This window comes from Prunus mume, linkage group LG2 (assembly GCF_029339155.1).
Source record: "Prunus mume cultivar Tortuosa linkage group LG2, ASM2933915v1, whole genome shotgun sequence".
Taxonomy (NCBI): domain Eukaryota; kingdom Viridiplantae; phylum Streptophyta; class Magnoliopsida; order Rosales; family Rosaceae; genus Prunus; species Prunus mume.
In genome coordinates, this window is record NC_142699.1 from 8,229,860 (window position 1) to 8,251,688 (window position 21,829).

Below are 21,829 nucleotides of genomic sequence, written 5' to 3' on the forward strand. Positions count from 1 at the left end.
CTCCCCTTGGTTGCACTGCTGGAAGTGCTCTTAGAGCAAGACGTTTGGCAAAGTGATCCATGACTTTGAAGTTCTTGGTATCATGGGCCGGATCATATCAAATTCTGATGAAATGATGAAGGTCGTGATGCCACCAAGAAAGCACTATGCTTTTGTGGATGAACTAATAATACATTGTCTTCTCTTCACAGAGAAATAATCAGTGCAGGATCCCAATTTTGACCCCAAAAAAAATAAGTTTGCCAATAGTTTTGATGTCTTGGTTTTCTTTTCCTTTTTGATTTTACTGGTTACTGGCTTTTTTCATCTCCAGGGTAATTAATCAGAAAAGCCAGGTGTATTTTTGGGGCACTTAGCCATAAAAAAGCTCAAATGTATCTAACATCGCAATTGATATGTAAGCAAGCATCAATATCAAAGATTTAAAGACTTGCGTAAATTTACAAAGCTGGGCAAGAAAAGCTAAAGAAAAGAAAGTTTTTCAGGCTTTGCTGGATCAATCGTACAAACCCTCTTGCTCCCATATATCAACAAGAAAATCGATCATTTCCTGTCATTTAAATTCAACAGTCAGAACCAAAGAGGTTGCAGAAGCAAATACCAGCAGAGGAAACAAGTGGAGCCAAGTCAACTTACAGGGAGAGGGATCGGCTGGCGAAACGGCTTGTTGGTACTAAGTAAACTCTCATAAGTGGCATTCCAACTACAAAACACAGTAGTTGGATCATTGGTATATATTATGGATGCTGGAAATGTGAAAAATGCTAATAGAACTGCAAGGGACAAAAACTTGCATAGGCTGTGTATCTAGTGCAATCCAAGGTGCAAACAAGAGAAAGCTAAAATCAAGTGAAAATTAGTAAATAGTTAAGTTGCTAAATCAGGGCACGTATTCCTACTCGAATGTAACATGGCCCTACGACGATTAAATACTTCTAGTATCATAGGCAATACAGAAATTCACCTTATTCTAGGTTCTCGAAGTTGCGTCTGGTGTTGAGACCTATTTGCAAGCCACTGACTCCTTGTCTGATTCCAGAGTAAAAGACCTGAGCCCATTAAAATTTTCACCAGTTAAAAATTTAGTTTGCTAGAATAATTGGAATTAAAGGCATTGTCGAACAATGATTATGACTCTGGACGTAAGTTCAGCCAAAAAAGTTTCAGAAAAGCACCACAAAACCTATCATCACCCATTGCTTTCACTTTGCAGGTCTAAAAGATTACAAAAATTGATCAAATGACACAAACATCAACACCACACCAAACTTAAGTTTTCACAGATAAAACATTAAAATCAATAAAAACAATGAAGATAGGAAATAAAATGGTTATGTAATCAAGCTTTCCTGAATATCCACCGTTGTCTTCTCTTTTGTTGTTGAAGACAAATAAAACATACATGGATAGCAGCCATACGGGAAAAACCCATAAAAAGTACAAGAAGCTACTCCCAGTTATATGTTTTCTGTATTTAAGAGCATTTTCACATTTGAAAACAGTGGTAAAATTCTTGAGATGGATGAAACCATACAACCAACAGGTAGCTCTTTCTCTGACTACTTACCCAAAGCAAGGTTATCAGAACCACCTAGTCCCAAGATTGGCTGGGCCATATCTATTTGGCTATACCAAGGATTAAAATATCGGCCGTGCAAATAATATCGGGCCTCCAATTTACGGATATTTCGGGGGATATATCGTTATCGTTTTAGGTATCGGGAAAAAATCAACAAAAATGACAGATATAGGCATTGGAACACATAATTTTGGTGTAAAACATTCATAGATGTTATGTACATTATCAAAGAATGTATTGAACAAATAAAACTCAAAATTTACTAATAATAAGATACACATAGGATGAAATATAAATGGTATGTAATGTGCGTTAATGAAAATTTTGAAAATAAAATGTTAATTAGAATGAATAAACCATGCATAAATCCATAGTTTGTTTAAACATTGGATTACAATTTAGATAAGTGTCCATCTACATCAATGAAGAGCTCCTATGAGGTTCAAATAATGAGGAACAATCATCTGGATTCATACAATAGTCATACCAAGTCATGTAACCCGAGCAGTTTGTAAACCATGTTTGAACATGGGTCTTTCTTAAGACCCCTATTATCCTCCCATATATGGAATAGTTAGGATTAACCAACTAGTAGGTCCATAATTTGTTTTATCATCTTGAACTCTATATCTAGTTCCACTAGAATCAGACATGATATAACCATAGCCATCATAAGATTCATTTGAGTACTAGGTCTAGTTCCTATGCTCATAGATCCAAAACTGATCGCTGTGTTCCTCTTCAGATGGATTTGAGGTATGTGGGCAATGGACTGTGCATAGATTCTTCATATTAATAAATTATAGGGTTCTGGACAAAGATTAGCTATTTTTGTGTTTCAATTTGCTTCAATTGCCTTCAAAACTTCTGAATTTTTTTTGGGTTCTATTATGGGTATCGGGAAATATCGGGGATATCGCACTTACCAGGGATATATCGTCGATACAGGAGAAGATATGGCCTTACCCCCTAGTATCGGTGTCGACGGTTGAAAATACCGATATATCGGCCGATATTTCAATCCTTGGGCTATACTAAATAAATTAGAATGAAGTAGGTGACTCAAACAGCACAATATGACAAGGGCAAAATAAACATACAACATCAAAGACAGTTTCAATGAGTGACTAAAGGGCAAGTTCATACCAGAGAGAGAAATAGAGAGGTTATTTCATGTGACTTACCATGATTTACAAATTCAGGTGTATTGCTTGTGCTGCCAGAAGTACCATGGGAATCAACGAGGTTTGAAGTGCTGACCGACGAGATGCTTTTCTGGGACTGGACTCCACTGTTCTCCATTTCCATAGTGCTAGTGCTCCAGAAGTCCTCTGATATGCTATTTTTCCTCGCCGATCGACCTTGAATTCTCAGTCTGTTTGATGGCTCATCGACCGCAATAAGTAGTCGGGGTTGGGTACGAGTACAGCATCCAAGACAGCCTCTGCTCTGTTACAAATTAGGTTTAAGTAACCACAAAAAAATGATTAGTAATAGTATGATACCTATCAACTTGATTCCCAGTCTTGGAGCCAGGATTTATGAAAAACTGTAACAAGAAAAAAACAAATTGAAAATTAATAATACTACATGGGCGTACATAGTTTGCATCCTAAAGTTCTTTGGGACCCCCCCTAAGTACCCACACTCCAGAAACAAAGAAAATAGGAAACAGTACAAGCCCAATTGCGTACACTTTCCCATGATTTAAAACTGTACAATCTTCCAATTACCGAAATTTCCAATGATAATCAAATCTAGCTTTCTTTTTTGGGTAAAATAGACAGAACCTTAAGGAAGAAACTGATGCAAATGCAACTCATCATTGATTCTCTATAACCAAAATATCAGTGGTATCAAATCCACCATTTGTAACAAACCTAGGTATCAAATTAAAACATAAGAAAATAACTTAGCCACTCAAACTCACACCACCAGATCCAAGTTCTACAAAGACCACAGTACTCAATACTCAATTATGAAAAACTTAAAATAAGGACAAGGCATGGTCATTCCCTGGAGAAATTCATTAGAATTAAATTTTAGGTAAGAAAAAGAAAGAAAATATTCTCCCTTACACTGAAAAGTGCCTCGCATTTCCTTTTGAATTTCTCCGTAAGTAGAGCCATAAAAGCTCGAAAACAAGCACCAGTGAATACAAAAAATGAACAGCAGGGTTTCTTCCCAAAGCATCTCTCCGTCTGGGACAACAAACAACACCTAGAATACATATTTTCTATAGAATTCCATCCAAAGGGAAACCCCTAAGAATACAATTACCAACTGCCTAAGGCTTGAAGCAAAGAATGGCAAATAAAAAAGCCACCAACACGTTTCCCTGTTCACTCAGTTCAAGCTCGCTTAACAAACAAGCAAACCCGAGTACAAAGATTCCAAAACAAAGTTAAAGGAACAAGCTTGAGCTACAGACGAAAACCTCAAGTCCCTGCTTGGTCATCCAGAAAGCTAAGGGTAAAAGAAACAAAAACAAAAACAAAATATTGCACTTTTGGATCTTTGTTTTTTCACCAGTGATGTCAGCATCCCAGAACCAGCAAAATCGATTTAACTACACCAAGTAGTTGCATGTCCAATTTGAGCTCAGATTTGGATTTCTAGTCTCAATAATAGGAAAAGAAAATATCATTCTCAGAGTGAAGTCTCACTTTTATTATTCTTATTTCATTGCTTCTCCCAACAACCCGACATTTACAGCAAAATCCCCTCTGTTTGGTTGCTGAGAAAATTCACAAAAAACAATCCAAGTTTTCAACTTTTCTTCTTCATTTCCCTTAATTGTCTCATAAAACAAACAAAGGCCACAACTTTTTCTTTTTAAAGAAAAAAAGAGCGAGAGAGAAAGGATTAAGAAAAAAACTCACCCCATGCATGTGAAAATGGCAGAGACCCAAGACGGAAGATATCTACAGCTTTTCATCTAGACGCGGCCAAGCTTAAACTTGTCCACCGATACGCTAAATCCACGAAGGAGAGAAACACACCTCACGATCCTGCGTAATGCATACAATTAGAGCTGGCAACAGAGCACTCAGATAAACACCAATTTAATTTCAGCCAAATTCAAACACAATCACAAATATTCATGCTCTGTTTGATTCCCAAGAAAAAAAAAAAGGGAAATTGAAATCAGAGAAAGGAAATACAAGTTACAACCACTTTCAATTAAAAAAACAAGTTTTTATTTTCGAATTAATTTTCTTTATAATAATGGACCTGATAGATGGCATGGTTGGATGGGCAATTGGGTAAGGTCAGTTTCTTCTCTCCTTCATGGAAAAGCTGGCCCTCTGGTTGTCTTCTGATTCAACCAAAGGGGCACCCTTCGTTCTTCTTTCTTTCTTTAAAAACTCCCTCTTCTCTCTCTCTAATTATTCTCACTAATTTTATGTGTTTTGTGATGGAAGGATTATTACTTTATTTATTGGGAGGAAGGAGGCAAAACCAAAGGTTGCTTTGGGGTTTTTTTTTTATTCTTTCTATTTTCTTCTTGTAGGTTACAACCACTTGTATGAAATTTTTGATTTGTGTTGGTGTTGGGGGGTCCATGGTGGTTTTGATGGAATCCATCAATCATGCTCTCATAATCCATCTAGTTTTTTTTGGATCATTATTGTTGTTGTATATTTAGATCCTTTTTTATATTGGTTTTAGTTGATTGTAGCAATAACTCAATTATTTGATTGCCAACCCATTGTGGGTTTGCTGTGGATATGTACAATTACTTTTTTCTTGGTTGCTCCAGCATTGGATATGATATATTATATACTAAAGATTTGAATGAACCAGGACATTGACTTTAACCCTTGAAGTGGATAAGGCAAAAGAAAGTATCAACTAATCTATAATTCTATATGCCCTTATGAAAAGCACCTCTCAGGTATATTAAATGATATGTCCAAATATTGAAATTCAAGAGAGGAAGTCAAAAGTTTGTGTATGTGACACATAGCAAAATGTGAGATTTTTCTGTCTGTTTGATCTGTAAATCACTGGGGGAGTAGAAGTATGTGTTATTTTATCAGTTTCCTAAATTTTATGGTTTCTAAGATAAAGACCTCCCATGCTTTCTTGTCCATTGTGTTGACCATCATATGCAAGAAACCATCTGCAACAAACAGCCTCTGCCAACATTTTGACAAATGCTCCCAGGCAAACCCTTAATTTGAAATTATAAGGTATCTGAGAGAATGCATATCCAAAACAATGAGACCATGACCACTGACTCTACAGTTAGATCAGCAATCTTATCCTTGTTTGCCTGGCTTTTTTGGACTGGGTCCTACATTTTGAATACAAGCTTAGAAGCAATTAAATGAGGTTTTAATGAGAGCAATGATTCATGTATTGGAGGATGGTGATGATGATGGAGCTGTGGCTGGGCCTACAGTGGTGAAGGTGGGCATTTTGATGGCTGGTTGTCTCTTAGATTTGCATGATTGAACAGGAGGAACTGGAAAAAGGAAGGACATTTTTGGACTTTGTTGTTAAGAAAAGCAATGCAGGATCATAGTTGATGAACATTAAACTTTTATTTGGATAATAATTTGCATATGTTTTGTACAATTCAGGGACTTAACAATGTTGTTAATGACTAGTAGGAATTTACATCCAGATTAGGCATTTAGTAATAACACATCTTGAGCAGATCCAACTGCTAGGTTGTGAGGATTGGAGGAAGGTACTCAGATTTATTACCGAAAATTCGAGCCTTGGTATCAGGGAAATGTTCGAAGCCTGGCAGTGTTGTTAGATCTCCAGTCTTGCTTACTTCAACAGGGTAGCGAAGAAGGTGACCTGGAAGGTCTTGATGAAGTGTGGCGCTTGAGTAGAGATCCCAGTTTTTTTCGGCAATCTGATTTACTCTTCGGACACATTCCAAAGATTCTGGATGCGCGAAGGAGTTGTCAGGCACTCTAAGATGCTCAAACCATATTGATAACCTGAAAGCATAGATTTGACCCCTAGCTGGGTCTGTGGTAGCTAAATGTTCAGGCTGGAATGCCCCCATAGCAATCTCTGAGTCCCTTGATCCATCCATGGACCTTTGGTTTATGTTGGCAGATCCAATGATTATGTATTCATCATCAACTGAAACAGGCACATGTTAGCAGACTTTCATTATTATGTATTCGAAATTTTGAACATGATAAATATTCTCTTACAATATATCTAATATGTTATGTTGCTAGGGAAAATTTCACATTCAAACATGACGGAACTCTACAGTTATGACTTACCTATCATCATTTTTGAATGCACGTAAATCATGAAACGCCGGGCCTGCTGAGCTCTTTTATAATCAGTGTCTGGCTCTGGAGTCTCTGGAGGTTTATATTCTCCATCCTTCTCCATTTGCCGGTTGCCTAGGCAGAAGAATGCCAGATAGTCCTTGGGGTGTTCATTTGAACCCCTTCTCTGAAGGGCTTCAGAGATATCAGTATACATCATCTCCATTGTCCTTCTTTGCCAATCCAATATAGCTTGAACAGAAGCACTCTCAGGTATACCTTCTGGCCACATTGGGACAACAATGTAGACAGTGAACCTCTCCCCTGATTCAATTTTACTAACAATCTTTAGTGAGAGCTCCTTTGGTATAAGATGCAAAGCATTAATATCCTCATCCTTAATGTCTTTTGATTTCCAGCCAAATGAGCTTCCAAGGAAGTACTGATTCTCTATGTAAATGAAGTTTTTGGCACGACGAATGGCGTGGATATATGCATCTTGAATGCTTCTGTCTATGATGTTATTCTTCCCACTCACAAGGCCCAGCTGTGTTGCTTCCAGAGGTTTCTCAGGAAAGCCAAAAGCAGCCCCATTGTCAATAGATCTGAACAACTGAACATTCCATGACTCCTTGACATTTGAGAACATATTTTTTAGTGGGTGAACTGTGATTTCTTCAAGCTTGCCTAGTGAAATTAAGAACCTTTCACCAACTTGCTTTTTCCACCTCTGCTCAAAGTTGTACAAGACATCCCAAGCAACAGGCCCTTCCAGTTTGCAATGAATATCATGCCAGGGCTCCCTTGGACCGCCTTTCCTAATCGAAGAGCCAGCAAAGTTTGGCTGATGGAAATCCTTCTTGTGAGTTGTGTCTAGAGTTGCAAACAAGGGATGTTTTGGCGTATCATATCTTCCATCACAAAGATCAATACCCCCAACAAAACTCACAATCCTTCTTTTTTGGGATTCTCCTCCAGGCATCTCACTGTCAACTACAATTGTCTTCTGATGGTGAGTGAACATTGTTGCAGTCTGAAAACCCTGAATTATGCTTTTTCCAACATCAGGGTTCCGGGGGCATAAGAAGCAATGCACTTTCGTGTTTAGAAAGTATTCTTCGGTTCCTTGATCATGGGTTGTCATCAAACCATCCTTCTTCAGTTCCTCAACAGAAGTTCTGTCATCCCAAACAAGCAAAAGAACTGAAACACCCTCATTTGCCTTCCTCTTAAGAAGCTCCCCTAGTGTAATGTCATCTTTTCGCCTACTCGGGTCCCTCAACAAGGTTATTTCAGTGTACACAGACCACCCGGTTATGTAAATGAAGTGCCTTGCATTAGTGATCGCATCAAAGATGTCCTCCCAGCATCTCTGGGGCTCATACATAGGGATGTGACTGATAAAATCATTCGGGACATGGGAATCTTGGTATAGTGTAACCCTGCAACCCTCTCTTTGATTGAAAAATGTCCAAGGAACACCATCGTACTTGGGACTTTTAATCCCCAGAGACCAATGGAAGTCATCTTTAACACTGGAAAATTGCAACTTGACATGAATTCTAGAATTTCCATAGATGGGATTTCCATCTTCATCAAATATTTCAAGCCATCTGTCCACCGCATAACCCTTGATTATTTCTTCAACAGGTATATAAGCTCTTCCAATCAGAGTTGCCCCAATCAGATCGTTACTTTTGACAGTGAATATAAGGCTTGAGATATTATGAGCACAGTAGATGTGAAAGTCTTCCCTCCATTTGGGATTGTTGGGATCGTTTACCATTCTGGTCCGGCCAACCCTGGCCTTATCTAGATCAACTGTTGCATAGAGTTTGGATCCAACAATCTACAAAATATTTAAGGTAAATTTATGCACAGAAATAGATTGATCAGTAGTTTGGAGGAAAATGAGATTGACGTTAATAATATACCTGTTTAGGGCCGCACAGCACCAACTTCTTGATTTGAGCTACAAAGATTTTAGGTGACTTTTGTGCAACGACAGAGTCAAAAGTAAGGGAAAAAAATAATCAGGGCAAGAACACTTCACCAGAAAAGAAAAACCACAAATTGTACAGACACTTTTACCATTGAAAGATGGTTTAAAAAAAAACAAACAAAACAGTTTCAATTAGACACTATGCATGGTACTTTGGCATGACAGTAAAATTTGTGCAAACAAAAGTTAAGTTCAGCAGATTAATTTGCATGGCTAAACTGATCAAAGATGATGCACCTCACAGGACATCTCTTCATTTTTGCAGGAGTTAAAAGAAGATTTCAAGTTACAAATGATATGTATTTTCCATCAGAATCTTGTTAGGACTTTGTCATTAGCGCTATGCTCCATAGTTTCAGAAAGAGAAACAGAGTTTAACAAATTCTTGGAGATATGGTTGGTTGGTGACAACTTGGGGAAAGTGATTTTATAATTTAGTCAGGGATTTCATAAGCTTCTTTAAAAATATCCAGATGTAAATCATATGCAAATAGAAATTTTCGTTGGATGAAAATATCAGATGTATCAAAGTTTATGAGCAATCAAGCCTACAAAGAGAGAAACACATAACAAACTAATAGATTGTATGGTATTTGAGATCACCGATACACAAGTCAAACAAAACTTCAAGCTCGCATTTTCTTTCTAATTAAATGAGCCACTATTGTCTTTCTAATTCAGATTTTTGCATGATTGTTCTAAAAGCACCCTTAGAAAAGTCATTTGAGGCTTTATTGCCAGTAGTTGGGTTGGGAGAAACACTTTCATGCAACGAGGATAATACTTTTTCTATCCTAGACCAAAAACGCAATGACACATGGGAAGTGCTATCTCGTTGCAAGTAAGTTTTTCTAGTTGGGATAGATATATTTTCCGCCTCATAACTCCATAACTTTTTTTTCTGTTTTTGGTCCAAACCTCTCTCTACAACTTTACAACCATTTTCTACCCCAAAAGAAAAAAAAAATCAGATAAAAATCTTTACAACCATATCATTTATTGTTTAGGCTATCACTTTTGAAATTTCCCCTTTACATGGCTTACCATGATTCTGAGAAAAAGAAAAAGTAAGCATTTTTCCTTGGTCAGTTTATACCTTCTTTTCCCTTAAAAGTATGATCACTTTATATGGATTGTAACATAAAACAACAAATAAATGTCACAACAAAACTTGCTGAAAGAAATAGGAACAAAACTAAAAAGTTTTCAGTTCATGTTAAAGAAAAAAAAATGGCTTACCTTCCACAATAAGTGGAGCCCACATCCACTGTATAGCCTGTCAACCTCATATATCGTTGCCAAAAGTGTCCCATGAAGCAAACGCGGCATTGAATTTCACCTTCTCTCACTAAAACTCTTGGAAATTTGCTCAAACAGAAAGAGAGAGAGAGAGCTACAGAAAAACGAAAACAACAAAGATATTAGCATGCACGTATATATACATATAAAAGCATATATATATATATATATTTATAGCTTCAAGGAAAAGTTAAAGCAACATATAAAATGAAACAAAACTTTCAAGGAATACTTGGGAGATGTAAATGGTATTGCACAAAAAGCTGACTTTGTTGGAGAAAATTTGGTAGCTTGTTAGGGTTTGGAATGAATCAAATTATTATACATGTAGAAAGAGAAAAGTGGAAGAGGAATCTCGTTGATTTTGTATACGAAGGAAGGGATGTATCTGCAGAGAAGTCAAGCTAGAATCTGTTCCACATTTGCTTCCATGGTGCCTTCCCAAGACATCACAAACCAATTCAATCTATGTAACATGCCATGGTGCGTTCAAATACTAATTGATTGGTAAGTTTATTTTGTTTTTTGAGTATAAGTGATTGAGGGAGGGGGGTACACAAATTCATTGGGTACCTGGGGATTTCGAACCTTTGCCCATATGAATGAAGGTGGAAGATATAAACCAACTGAGTTATATCATACCCCATTAGATAATCGAAATTTGACATATTGGTAAATCTAAGATGATCACGTTATTCTTTTGCTTGAAAGATTAAAAGAAATGGACCGGAAAAAAAGCAGCCTCTTGCTCATCAGATTATTTATTCAGTTGCAGTTTACAAATCAGCATGATAGGTCTGAAAAATAGAGTGTTAAGCCAATCATGTAAAAAAGTTTTCAATAATTCAACCCATGCTACATGATAATAGTCAGAAAATTCAACACCAGCAATAAATTTAGACATCAAAAGGTCAATAATTTAGAGACCCCTGTGGTCCTAGCAGAGTAAATAACAAATCCACAAGAGTCTTTTGAGTCAACCTCTAACCAAACACACCTTAATGCTCATCCGAGGAAAAAAGAAAAAAAAAATTGGGGGTGTGAAGAAAAGATAACTGTTGTGTAAATAGTGGAAATAATAAATGCTTTTCTTTTGGGTGGGCAGAAGAGAGGGGCATAACAGGATGCTCATTTTTCCTTTGGTTCCAGTTGTCAAGAACCTGAGGGTTGTGTTATAATGGTTTTGTGTTGTGCAGGTGAAAACTTTATTGCACTCTGTACTACATAGAGACTTTCCGACCAAAGCAAGCCACCGACAGTTCTTATAAATTTCCACATTGTACATAAAACTCTCTTCATCTCTTTGATATCCACCCAATATTATGCATACTTAAAATCCCGTCTCTGAAAACTCTCTATCTCTCTCTCTCTCTCTGAATTTTAATAACATGGTACAGTCCAGAAAGTTCAGAGGAGTGAGGCAGCGCCAGTGGGGCTCTTGGGTGTCAGAAATTCGCCACCCTTTACTGTAAGTCCACCATACATTTACACTTTTCCAACCGTCTAACAACAAAACATATCAGACTCTCTAACAATGGAAAGAATATGATAACTTCATAGCGTAACATGTGAGACTATCTGCATATTAATTATGATTTTTCTATCTGCAAAGATTTTGATCTTTCTTGATTTCTCTTTGGTTTTTGTTGTTGTTTGTGATTATTATTTAGTAAGAGGAGGGTGTGGCTAGGGACATTTGAGACAGCAGAGGCAGCAGCAAGAGCATATGACCAAGCAGCCATATTGATGAATGGACAAAATGCCAAGACCAATTTCCCCACTTCAAATAACAACAACAGCTCTGGTCAAGACACAAAGCCCACTGACCAAGACTCTCCATGGTCTCCCAAGGCACTTTCAGAGCTGCTCAACTCCAAGCTCAGAAAATGCTGCAAAGACCCATCTCCCTCCCTCACTTGCCTGAGGCTTGACAATGACAATTCTCACATTGGGGTGTGGCAGAAGCGCCCTGCCGGATCACGGGCAAGCTCCAATTGGGTCATGAGGATCGAGCTTGGGAAGAAAAAGAAACACATTTCTGATCATCATGGATCCATGTGCTCTTCATCCTCCTCCTCATCCTCCTCATCCTTTTCGTCATCGACGAGTTCATCAATGGTGGGATTGATTGAGGCTGGAATGAGTGAAGCAGATCAGGATGAAGAGGATAAGCTTGCAATGCAGATGATAGAAGAGTTACTTAATTGGAATTATCCAATTCCTTCAACAACAAGTAATGTTCAAGAAGGAAATATTATTTAAAGGGAAGTTAGGAACCAACCAGCTGCTTCAATTCCTAGCCTTTAATCAGTCCTTGAAGTTAAGCATAGCAGTAGTATATCAAATCATAAAATGCCACCTCACTCTTGTGTTGTGACTGGTAACTGGGAAAATTGTATAAAGACTAATTAAATTAAAACCATTTGTAGATGCTGGTCAAGGTTTGTGGTTGGTTGTAGCAAATACTTGTCTTGAAATAGTAAAATGTAGATAACTAAGCTCATCTCTTTCTGCGGATTTGGTTCATTTCAGCATACTTTATAATTTATAACTTGTTTACTTGCCAATTTGGTAAATATAATAATTATACTTTCACTTTATCTTGTATTAATGACCCAAATATGATGAGAAAAGACAAAATGCTGATAGCATCATACCATGTTACTGTTCTGGTGTGGTTTTTTAAATTTTTTTTTTTTTTTTAATGAAACAATAAAAACACAGTAACATTGGGCCGTACATGCATCCTTTTACAGACAAATTCAAAAATAGAAAAATAGTAAAAATAATTTGACAAATATACTTGATATTTTCCATATATAGGAATGTTTATTTTATCTTTTTGGCCAAATCCTAGGACTGTCATAATATCTTGATTCTCCACTAGGTGTCGTCGTGTGTCTCAGATGATTGCTGTATAAATTACAGTGAGAGTTTTCAGGCAGAAAAAAAAACACAGCAATTGGAATTTCGTATTATATTCCAACAACAAACGAAAAAAAACCTGACATTTTATTTCTCAGTAAATTCGAACCTAGGACATGCCAACCTATATTTTTTGTTTTGTTTTAATGCATCATATAGAATTTATATACTTTTTTATATTAGATGTTGCGGGCATGCCTATCTCAAAGACACTCACAAAAAGGTATAATAATAATATATTATTATTACCATAAAAGTGCTCACCATCATGGTAGTTCCGTGCTATGCTGCATGCCTAGAACATGAAATGAATGAAATTTTTGGAATGAAAAAGAAACTTATACTTGATTATGCTTAATTATATTGAAAAGAACATCTCTTGATTGTTTAAGCAATTTTCACATACCCATCATGCTTTGTTTCCACATCAATAGAATCAGCATCAACTTAGCAGACATCACATATCAAATCATACCAAATCCTCTCTTGAACTTATTTTTAATTTGAATGAAAAAAAAAACCCAACTTTAATATTTCCTTAAACTTTCCTCAATTTGAGAGATCTTTGATCACAAAAAAAAAATCATATCAAGTTGGATTACTTTAGTTCATGAAAATCGCAGAACCGGAATTGAATTCTCGTCGTGAATGTAAGCAGAATGATTTTGAAGTTAACTTACTGCCAATAATTCAAGAAGTAATAACAAATTAGAGTATTGTTGGACCAGAAGATAAATAGATGTAGAGCTTCCAAGAGGGAGAAAAATAGGAGGAACACGTCTTGTGGTGTGAATTACAACGAACTGAGACCACATGAGTTGCTCCTTTAGTGTCCGTACGATTGAGAGGCCATGAATGTGAAACTGACCTAATCGTGAAGAGAAAGCCCTCTCAGTAGTTGGGTGATCAATGCTCCATACATCAAGGAGACTAAAAGCCCTTCATCTACAGACACTTGCTATCTGAGACTCTGAGAGAGAGAGAGAGAGAAGGGACAAGTTTTCATTGCAGGATTAATTTCGGGGCATGTGATTATCAAATGGGGCAGTTGATGGTGGATGTGACAGTGACAGTGACATATAGAAGATTTTTAGTTCTGATTATCGTTCATTACAGTGAAAGAAACCCTTTGGACAATTTGATTTTTGCCAAATTAATTTTAGTTTCCGACAAAACCCAAAAGCGAAATAAGCTGCATTTTCATTTTCATCTTCATGGACATTAATTTTGCTATGAAATGAAATCCATATGGAACTCCTTGGATCCTGGAGGAAAACAATATTGAAACCCATCAAAGAAAAGAGAACTGAAACCTTGGAAGAATTTTTTTTTGCTAATAAGGAATTAAAGGACTCTAAGTAGAAGCTCATGCAATTTCAGTTTATTCCTGAAGATTCAAACATGGGTAGTGATTAATGGATCTGACAATTAGGCTTTGAAGATTCAAAGGAGCAAAGAAAAATGTTTTGCAGTCAACCAAAAGACATTTAATTGCAAGCAAGCAATAAACTTATAGCTTCAAATAAAGTCATACTTTCAAAGGAAAATCCAAACAGAAAATGAAAGATAAAAATGGACGTAATAAAATGGCAGAATGGCCTTGTCACCATGAAGTTTCACAGAGAGCAACAGGAGACACAATCTCAATGACTTCAAATGCTTGTCATATCCGATCAGCAAGGTACCTCTTCAAAGAGTTGATTGGCTTTGTAGAGTCAATATGTTCCACTCCGCGGCACTTAATCTTGATTCGGGCAAGGTAGTCAGCTGCGATCCATGCAAAACTCAACATCACCACAACATCTCCAGGACCATCTGGCTCTTGCAAAGGCGGTGATTGTTTCACCCATTTAGGGTGGTAAGTTACCTGATACCATGCTGAGGCCTTCTTCTCACACAATATATTCTTCTCATCATCAGTAAGAGCCTCCAAATTTGAATCCAAGTTCTCAAACATTTGCCTAAATTCTTTTTTCAGAGCATTGTAAGAATGACTCAGCCGCTCTTTCAGCTCCCCTTGCTTCTTGCTGTTGGACTTGGGGATTGACCAAACATGCCCAGTAACTATCTCTTCTTCCCTCTTGACTTTATATTGTCCCATTAGACCCTTCAGCTGACCATCATACGAGCACTTTTTCTCCCATGCATCAAATATAAAATCAGCCGCTCCAGGAATCTCAAGATCCATATCATATGGGATGTCACTGGGAACATAATGTAGCTCAGAAGTGGTTGCAGCATCTTCATCATACGCATCTCTAACCTTGCGATAGAGTCTCCCCAAAATTTTAGTTGACTTGTATGACTGGTTGTCTTCTTTACCCAAGAAATCTGGGTACAACCTTGGCTTTAGGTGCTGTGGTAGGGTAACAATCTTCCCAGTTTTCGGAAAATCAACTGCTAATGCTGCTAACTCAGCTAGTTTAAGGCAGTTCTCATCCAAAGCCCCATAATCACTGCGGTCAGCATGAACCACATGTGCATTGCATATCGGCCCTAGGTTCTCATTCGTCATGTTTTTCACAAAAAAATCTATTATATCCTGTGGTATAAACACAACGACAGTAAGAGAGTGTCCGTGACAAATTGGGATTCCAAAATTGTGTAAACCCAACAAGGAAAACACTACTTATAATTAGACCTAAAACAAATACAGAACAGGTTATCAAGAATCATGGCTCAATTCTTACTTTATACAATTGTTCAGAATCCTACCACATTTATTGGTATGATTTTTCTGTGGATGTGTTTATTAAAATAATTTCTTGTGATCACACACCATTTGCAAGGAAACTTCACAATGACAACTCATGGTCATAAAATATAAAATACTTCTTGACATGCATCTTAATAGTTTAAGCTTTTAATAACAATGGCAAAGCCAAAACAAATTTAACATTGTATCAAAGAGGGAGATAAATCCTTGAAACTACAACCTCCCAGTATAAGTTGAACTCTACACTTTGGGCCGTTTAGTAGTGGGGAGAGGAACATGTGAGGGGAAACGTCAGCTTATAAGAAAATTGTAGTCCTCAGCTTACCAACTTAGACTCTAATGATAGTAAGAGAGCGTCTGTGACAAACTTGGGATTTCAAAATAGTGCAACCCAACAAGGAAAAACAAACGATTTAGAATGTAAACCTAATATAAATGAAAACAAGTTACCATGAATCATAGCTTGATTCTTAATTTAGACAATGGCTCAGAATTCGGCCACCTTTTAGTGATATGATTTTGCCATGGATGTGTTAATTAATAGAATAGTTTCTTGTACAAAAACCACTTGCTAGGAAACTTCATGATGACAACTCATGCTAATAAAATATAAAACATTTAGTGACATGCATTTTAATAATTTAAGCTTTTAAGAAACAATGGTAAAGCAACAAAACTTAACATGGTATCAGAGCATAAGATCCTGACCTAGAATCCTTAAATATAGGTTGAATTCTACATATTCAGACCTTTAGTAGAGGAAAAAGGACCATGTGCGGAGGAACATTATCATATAAAATATTGCAGTCCACATCTTACTGGCATAGACTTCTAGGATTAAGGGTAAACAAACAAATTTAAGGCCTGTATCCTTAATAGTACAGCCATAACAAAATGGTGGCATCTAATGCGTTTGCAGGAAATCTGGTAACAAAAGCTTACATGCTCCCACAGAGCATAAAACAAAATATTGTTGTATAAGGATAAACTAGACATGATTCACAAGTGTTAACGGGACAGTGTACTAACATTATCAACTCTACAAGAAAATTCCTTAAAAAATAGGAGTCTGACATGCCTTATCCAATATAACGACACCACAATGTTATTTTATTAATAATCTTGTAGAAGCAAGCAGATAATGAGAAGGTTGCTTGTCTAAGAAAGAAAAGCATTCATGGAAAGAGAAAAAATAATGATAATCATGTTCCCAAAATTTAATATCATAGAATATAATAGATAATCACTAAAAATGGTAGATAAGTACCTGCTGAGTAACAGGACGCCCCTGACGTTTGGCTTCTGCAGGATCATACTGCATAGGCATCCAGCTCTTCTTACTGGGAGGAATAAGATTTTCATCCCATGTGACAAAGTAGAGGTCCCCATCTAGGTCACTTCCAGAAGCTTCATCCGTGTGGGGCCTATCACCCTTTTGAGGGAAAACAAGGCAATCATATAAGTGGTGCAAACCTGGGGCATCAACTGCTTCAAGAATCCTTATATCTCCAGGATGAAGGCACGGATTCTTTGCTATCACAACGTATCCTTTAATCACTTGAAGATTCCTCTCTATCTGAGCAAAACTAGAGCCATGCTTTGCAAAACAGCTCTCTAGCGATGGGGTAGACACTTGGACAAAGCACTGACCTTGCTCAAGTACTCCTAGCTCATCAAGAACGCCCATAAGCCATCTCCCAGAATGGACGAAAATCCTAGCCTTTTCCCTAAGGCCCCAAAGTTGTGCGGCTTGTATACAGGTTAACATGCCTCGTAGATGAGGTTCTGTCTGGGGCTTGAAACCTGCGCTCAACATTATAGCTGCCGCATTTCCTTGCTCAGCGCAGGATGAAGTGAGTACATCAAATGCCACATCCGTGTCCACGAGCATCTGGTTTAATTTGAGAACCATCTTCTCCTGCATCCTCCAGAATATTTCATCTTCAACTTTCAGTGTTGAAAGCAACGTTATAATCTGCCTATTTAAGAAACCTGGCTGATACCTAGTCCAAGAACAGATTTCCAATGTCGCATGCTTTGACTCAAACTTGTTCATGCTAGTCCTCAAAGAAAGCCGGAACCTATCGCCTTTGGATGGCCAACAAGCCACAACCCCCTTACAGCCAGCAAATCTTATTTGATAGGCACAAGGTGGATTTCTGTCCAATTTCAATTTCTCCGCAACTTCCAGTGCAAGGTCAGGAGTGATCATACCAATCCCATCCGAAAAAATATACCCATTCCTCTCAATATCTGGAATGTCATTTACCTCGCTTGATGGAACTTCTACAGTTGCATATGTAGACGAAAAACACTGACCCATCCTAGCAGCACATTTTGCTACATTTTTGTTGTTGAACTTCCCCATCCAACTTGTGATTTTGCCGACACTAATGTTCACACATTCAGCAAAGAACCAGGCAGAACGGTCTCTCAATTGATTGGATGAGAAGGCCAGGAAAGTGTACTTACGACCGCATAAGTAAAATCCATCATTCAGAATGTTCCTAAACCTTTTAAACACATTTGTTTTCTGTAAAAAGGAATTTGACGTGATTTCCTTCACAATAGGAGCAACATAGTAGTTCAGAACATTGGAATTAATTTTCTGCATGCCTTCATCCATAAAGGTAACCCTTAAAAACCGATCAGCAACTTCCTTATATTTTCTAAGAACCCTATTGGATAGTTCAACCTCGGGCGGAAGACAATAGGCCTTAGTTGGGGTGATGACCAACCTCCTAACTTCAACAATATCATCCAACCGTTTAGGATCCTTGACAAGCTTGGGATTCTTCAGCAACCAATCTTGGACAACTTTCAGCCTCTCACATGCGTCAAAAACTGGGTTTCTGTAAGAACACAGGTGCTTCAATGCAGCCACATTGATCTCCTTTGGTTGGCTCCTCAGTAAATGAAAGAAACTGTCTGACAACTGGTGCTGATTAACAGTGCCCTTGTGCATTACTGCATTAACCAAGAACATTATCTCAAAGGAAATATCTTCCTCGTACTGAATACTGAAGAAAGGCTCTGTATTAGACATTCCAAAATCAGGTTCATCCTGAATCCTAGGTGGCCATTTGATGCAAACCTCCTTCACCCTTCGTTCTCTAAGATAATTCATGGCCTTCTTCAACTTTGCACCATGGCGGGGTGGTATTAAAACTCTGTAAGAATTACAACGCCCAATGGCCCCACTAGGAGTAAAATCTGTGGTTCTAATCCAAGGATCGTCATCATCCAACAAATCGAATGGGACTGATTGGTCAATGTCATCATCAGCAGTTCTATATGAAACCCAGGGTGATGATGTCAGCCGCAACAGAATCACAAGATATGAGGTGTCTGTGTATTGTTTGATTTCAGCGATTTCTCTTACCAAGAACTCCACCTTAAAATCACATTTAATCACTGCATGCTTCTTTGTCCCTTTAAATGAAAATGCAGTGTCCATTGTAAAGCAAAACTTGCACGTTCCATCAAAAGGATCCACAATAAAATCCACCCCATAAGGAGGTCCTCTCCAAGAAACAAAAAACTCATCTTGGCGAACTAAACTTCCAATCTCAACATGCACATCAGATAACTTGAATGGAGTTTTGGTCCTCCTCCTCCTGTTCAAAAAATATGGATTCTCAAGGCCCATACTTACTTTCAATGGTTCATTGTTCAAAAAAAGTTCACAACGGCCTGCTGCATCCATAGCAAAAGTTACTGAATCAGGTGATACAAAATGCACAAATGCATGGGGCTCCACCCTGCTATAATCATCTGTTCTTTTAACATCTGCAGTATTGATCTCGAAATTTGGGAAGGACTCTGGAGGGGTCCAAGAAGTTTTTAACCTACACCTATATACAACCCCAATTTCATCTTCCAAGTAGGTTACAAGATCTTTTGCCCTAACATGATGCTGAAATCCACCAAAACTGACTTGAGTTACTACTGAGCCATTTTCACTTCCTTCGAATTCCATTTTCTGTAAGAAATATCCACTGCCAGTTCAAAGCTTGAGAACAAAAGAGAAAAAGAAAATGAAATAACCTCATCAGTTGAATGGATACAAATAAAAAACATGTGCGTGAGCAAATATGGTAACATAGATTAGCATTCACAAAAGGATTCAACCACCAAAGTAATAGCCCAGGAACCACACCAAAAAAAAAAAAAAAAAAAAAAAAAACCTTTTGGTAACCATGACCACTGAGGATGGGAAAAGTTGAATCTCATCTCTGTGTTTTCTTCGTAACGAAAACTAAAGAACTATAATGCAAATATTGTACCAAGACTTGTTCCTGAACGTCCTTGCTTATCAGAAAAGGATGTTGTACACAGGCCTAAGGATTGAGGTTCTAATCTACCACTAAATCAATCTGGATTGAAGAATAGCACAAGAAGTACAAAACAAAAAGTTTTGTCTTTTGTTTTCCACTCAAATACAAAGACGGCAAGAAATTCAATGAATTTTGAGGCATAAAAGGGTGTAAATCAAAACAAGAACAGTGGTCTCCACAACTAAAAGGTCCAAGACCCCCTTGCACCTATTTTACAAAAGATCAACTCATAGCCCTGCCACACCTAACCCAGATTGGGATCGATGTATCTGGTTTGGGAAAAAGGGCTTCCACATTATGGGAGCTCCTACCCCCTTCCCATAATTCAATACATCATGACAAATGCAGAGGATTGATAAAATAATTGGCATAGAATTCAAAACATGTAATGTTACCAGAGGAAATTTTTTCTCAAACTCATCATCCGCTATTCATTTTGCTCATAAAGAGCCAAACTGAACAGAAACTGATCATATTCTCACAAAATTAAACAAAAAATAAACACTTTATTCCCACATTTTTTCGGGAAACAATCACAGATTAACAGAAATTAGAGTCAGGAAAGAGAAAAGCCACACTGACCTCTTGAAGCTAAAATTCGAAATCGGAGCGAGACAATGCGCGAGAGAGACTGAGCCTGTAAGGGGAGAGACTTATATGAATGAAACCCAACAAGCGTGAGCACTGAGCTTGTCCTTCACGCCTTTTCAGTTGCCCTTCCTCAAGAAGTTCCCGCTTTGTGACTCCGACTAAAATCGAAAAAAGGAAAAGAAAATTCAAAATAGTAAATGCCATCTGCCAAGTGCTCGATGAAATGCCTCAGTCAAAAAAGTGTGATCGCTCATTTCCCATCTGCTGTGATTATTGTTTACTTTGATTTGACGATGAAGAAAGGATAATCATTATGTTGAGACAAATTAATTGTCAGAATCTTTCTGCCTCAGAACTTTTCAGTTCAGCACTTCTTTTAAAATTGAGCGGCTATTTCCACCACCTGTCTTATTTTTCAATCTACCTTATTTTAAAAATAAATTTATCTTTTCAACAATATTTTGTTACAATATCGCTAAAATATCGAAAATATCAATGTAATAAAAAAAAAGGAAAAAAAGAGAGAAAAAAACATAAAGGGGATTCAAGGTGTTTCCTCTCGTAAAATTAGTCATCCTTGGTTTGCTTTGTATTGTGGCGTCCAAGTGGTAAGTTCTTTTTTCTTATGAATATTGAGACATGGACATGCAAGGAATGATGGACCTTACATTTCTTACTTTGACAAAGTTCACACATGTATATCATTAATTTTTTTTTTTTGGGACGTATAAAAATGAGATTCTTGAAACCAATTTCTTCATCATTTCTATACAAATGGGGGCCATTCTGCACTGTTTACCCTTGCTGCTTTCAAAGTGAGGTCCTAAGAGGGAAGAATGTCGTTTCTAGTATTAACACAAACACTTTTTGCAAGTACAAATTTTTTTACATGAGAATGGGAAGTAGTAACCATGATTATACACATAACCAACCATTTCCCTACCCTTCATATCCCATTCCTTTTAGGAAGGAATCAAGCAGCTCATGGAAAGAATCCGAGACTCAATCTTCAAATGATTTTGCTCATGGACAACGTCAACCAATCTCAGATCCATATGGGTGGCATGTTAACAATTACATGCAAAACTATTCCGGGGATTTATTATTTGATGACTACTTTTCACAATACAC

The 21,829-nt window shown here is 37.4% G+C and overlaps 4 protein-coding genes across 6 annotated transcripts; 1 reads left to right on the forward strand and 3 right to left on the reverse strand.

The window, feature by feature from the left end:
• Positions 1-318: 318 nt before the first annotated feature.
• On the reverse strand, positions 319-5,103 carry LOC103319700 (uncharacterized). Of its 3 annotated transcripts, none has more exons than XM_008221272.2 (6): positions 4,814-5,103; positions 4,462-4,590; positions 2,764-3,023; positions 965-1,049; positions 637-703; positions 319-550 (listed from the first exon to the last, which is right to left on the reverse strand). In XM_008221272.2, the coding sequence occupies exons 2-6, from the start codon at positions 4,515-4,517 to the stop codon at positions 497-499; spliced, it is 522 nt and encodes a 173-aa protein (XP_008219494.2). In that variant the 5' UTR covers positions 4,518-4,590; positions 4,814-5,103; the 3' UTR covers positions 319-496. The 3 variants fall into 3 exon arrangements, with proteins under 3 accessions (XP_008219494.2, XP_008219495.2, XP_088901389.1); XM_008221273.3 differs by having other exon boundaries at positions 2,764-3,028; positions 4,814-5,099; XM_089045263.1 differs by lacking the exons at positions 4,462-4,590; positions 4,814-5,103 and adding an exon at positions 3,658-4,237 and having other exon boundaries at positions 2,764-3,028.
• Positions 5,104-6,110: 1,007 nt separating this feature from the next.
• On the reverse strand, positions 6,111-10,237 carry LOC103319699 (phospholipase D alpha 1-like). Its single transcript, XM_008221271.2, has 4 exons — positions 10,070-10,237; positions 8,763-8,819; positions 6,838-8,677; positions 6,111-6,688 (listed from the first exon to the last, which is right to left on the reverse strand). Exons 1-4 carry the CDS (start codon positions 10,157-10,159, stop codon positions 6,255-6,257), a joined length of 2,421 nt encoding a protein of 806 aa, XP_008219493.2. The 5' UTR covers positions 10,160-10,237; the 3' UTR covers positions 6,111-6,254.
• Positions 10,238-11,405: 1,168 nt separating this feature from the next.
• Positions 11,406-12,643, forward strand: LOC103319698 (ethylene-responsive transcription factor SHINE 2-like). The gene is made up of 2 exons (XM_008221270.3): positions 11,406-11,597; positions 11,800-12,643. The coding sequence occupies exons 1-2, from the start codon at positions 11,518-11,520 to the stop codon at positions 12,389-12,391; spliced, it is 672 nt and encodes a 223-aa protein (XP_008219492.2). The 5' UTR covers positions 11,406-11,517; the 3' UTR covers positions 12,392-12,643.
• Positions 12,644-14,518: 1,875 nt separating this feature from the next.
• On the reverse strand, positions 14,519-21,054 carry RDR6 (RNA-dependent RNA polymerase 6). The gene is made up of 3 exons (XM_008221269.3): positions 20,690-21,054; positions 17,038-19,782; positions 14,519-15,596 (listed from the first exon to the last, which is right to left on the reverse strand). Exons 2-3 carry the CDS (start codon positions 19,747-19,749, stop codon positions 14,718-14,720), a joined length of 3,591 nt encoding a protein of 1,196 aa, XP_008219491.2. The 5' UTR covers positions 19,750-19,782; positions 20,690-21,054; the 3' UTR covers positions 14,519-14,717.
• Positions 21,055-21,829: the final 775 nt, after the last annotated feature.

Excerpts from the sequence above, each read along its gene's own strand:
- LOC103319700 (XM_089045263.1), bottom strand. The coding sequence starts at position 3,810 with ATGTATTCTAGGTGTTGTTTGTTGTCCCAGACGGAGAGATGCTTTGGG. Across the intron at positions 3,029-3,657 it reads AATGCGAGGCACTTTTCAGT|AGCAGAGGCTGTCTTGGATG; the intron begins GTAAGGGAGAAT and ends AATTTGTAACAG. Across the intron at positions 551-636 it reads GCCAGCCGATCCCTCTCCCT|GAAATGATCGATTTTCTTGT; the intron begins GTAAGTTGACTT and ends TTTAAATGACAG.
- LOC103319699 (XM_008221271.2), bottom strand. The coding sequence starts at position 10,159 with ATGCCGCGTTTGCTTCATGGGACACTTTTGGCAACGATATATGAGGTT. Across the intron at positions 8,820-10,069 it reads GGCTCCACTTATTGTGGAAG|TCACCTAAAATCTTTGTAGC; the intron begins GTAAGCCATTTT and ends GTTGCACAAAAG. Across the intron at positions 8,678-8,762 it reads TGCTGTGCGGCCCTAAACAG|ATTGTTGGATCCAAACTCTA; the intron begins GTATATTATTAA and ends AATATTTTGTAG.
- LOC103319698 (XM_008221270.3), top strand. The coding sequence starts at position 11,518 with ATGGTACAGTCCAGAAAGTTCAGAGGAGTGAGGCAGCGCCAGTGGGGC. Across the intron at positions 11,598-11,799 it reads GAAATTCGCCACCCTTTACT|TAAGAGGAGGGTGTGGCTAG; the intron begins GTAAGTCCACCA and ends ATTATTATTTAG.
- RDR6 (XM_008221269.3), bottom strand. The coding sequence starts at position 19,749 with ATGGAATTCGAAGGAAGTGAAAATGGCTCAGTAGTAACTCAAGTCAGT. Across the intron at positions 15,597-17,037 it reads GGCGTCCTGTTACTCAGCAG|GATATAATAGATTTTTTTGT; the intron begins GTACTTATCTAC and ends TTTATACCACAG.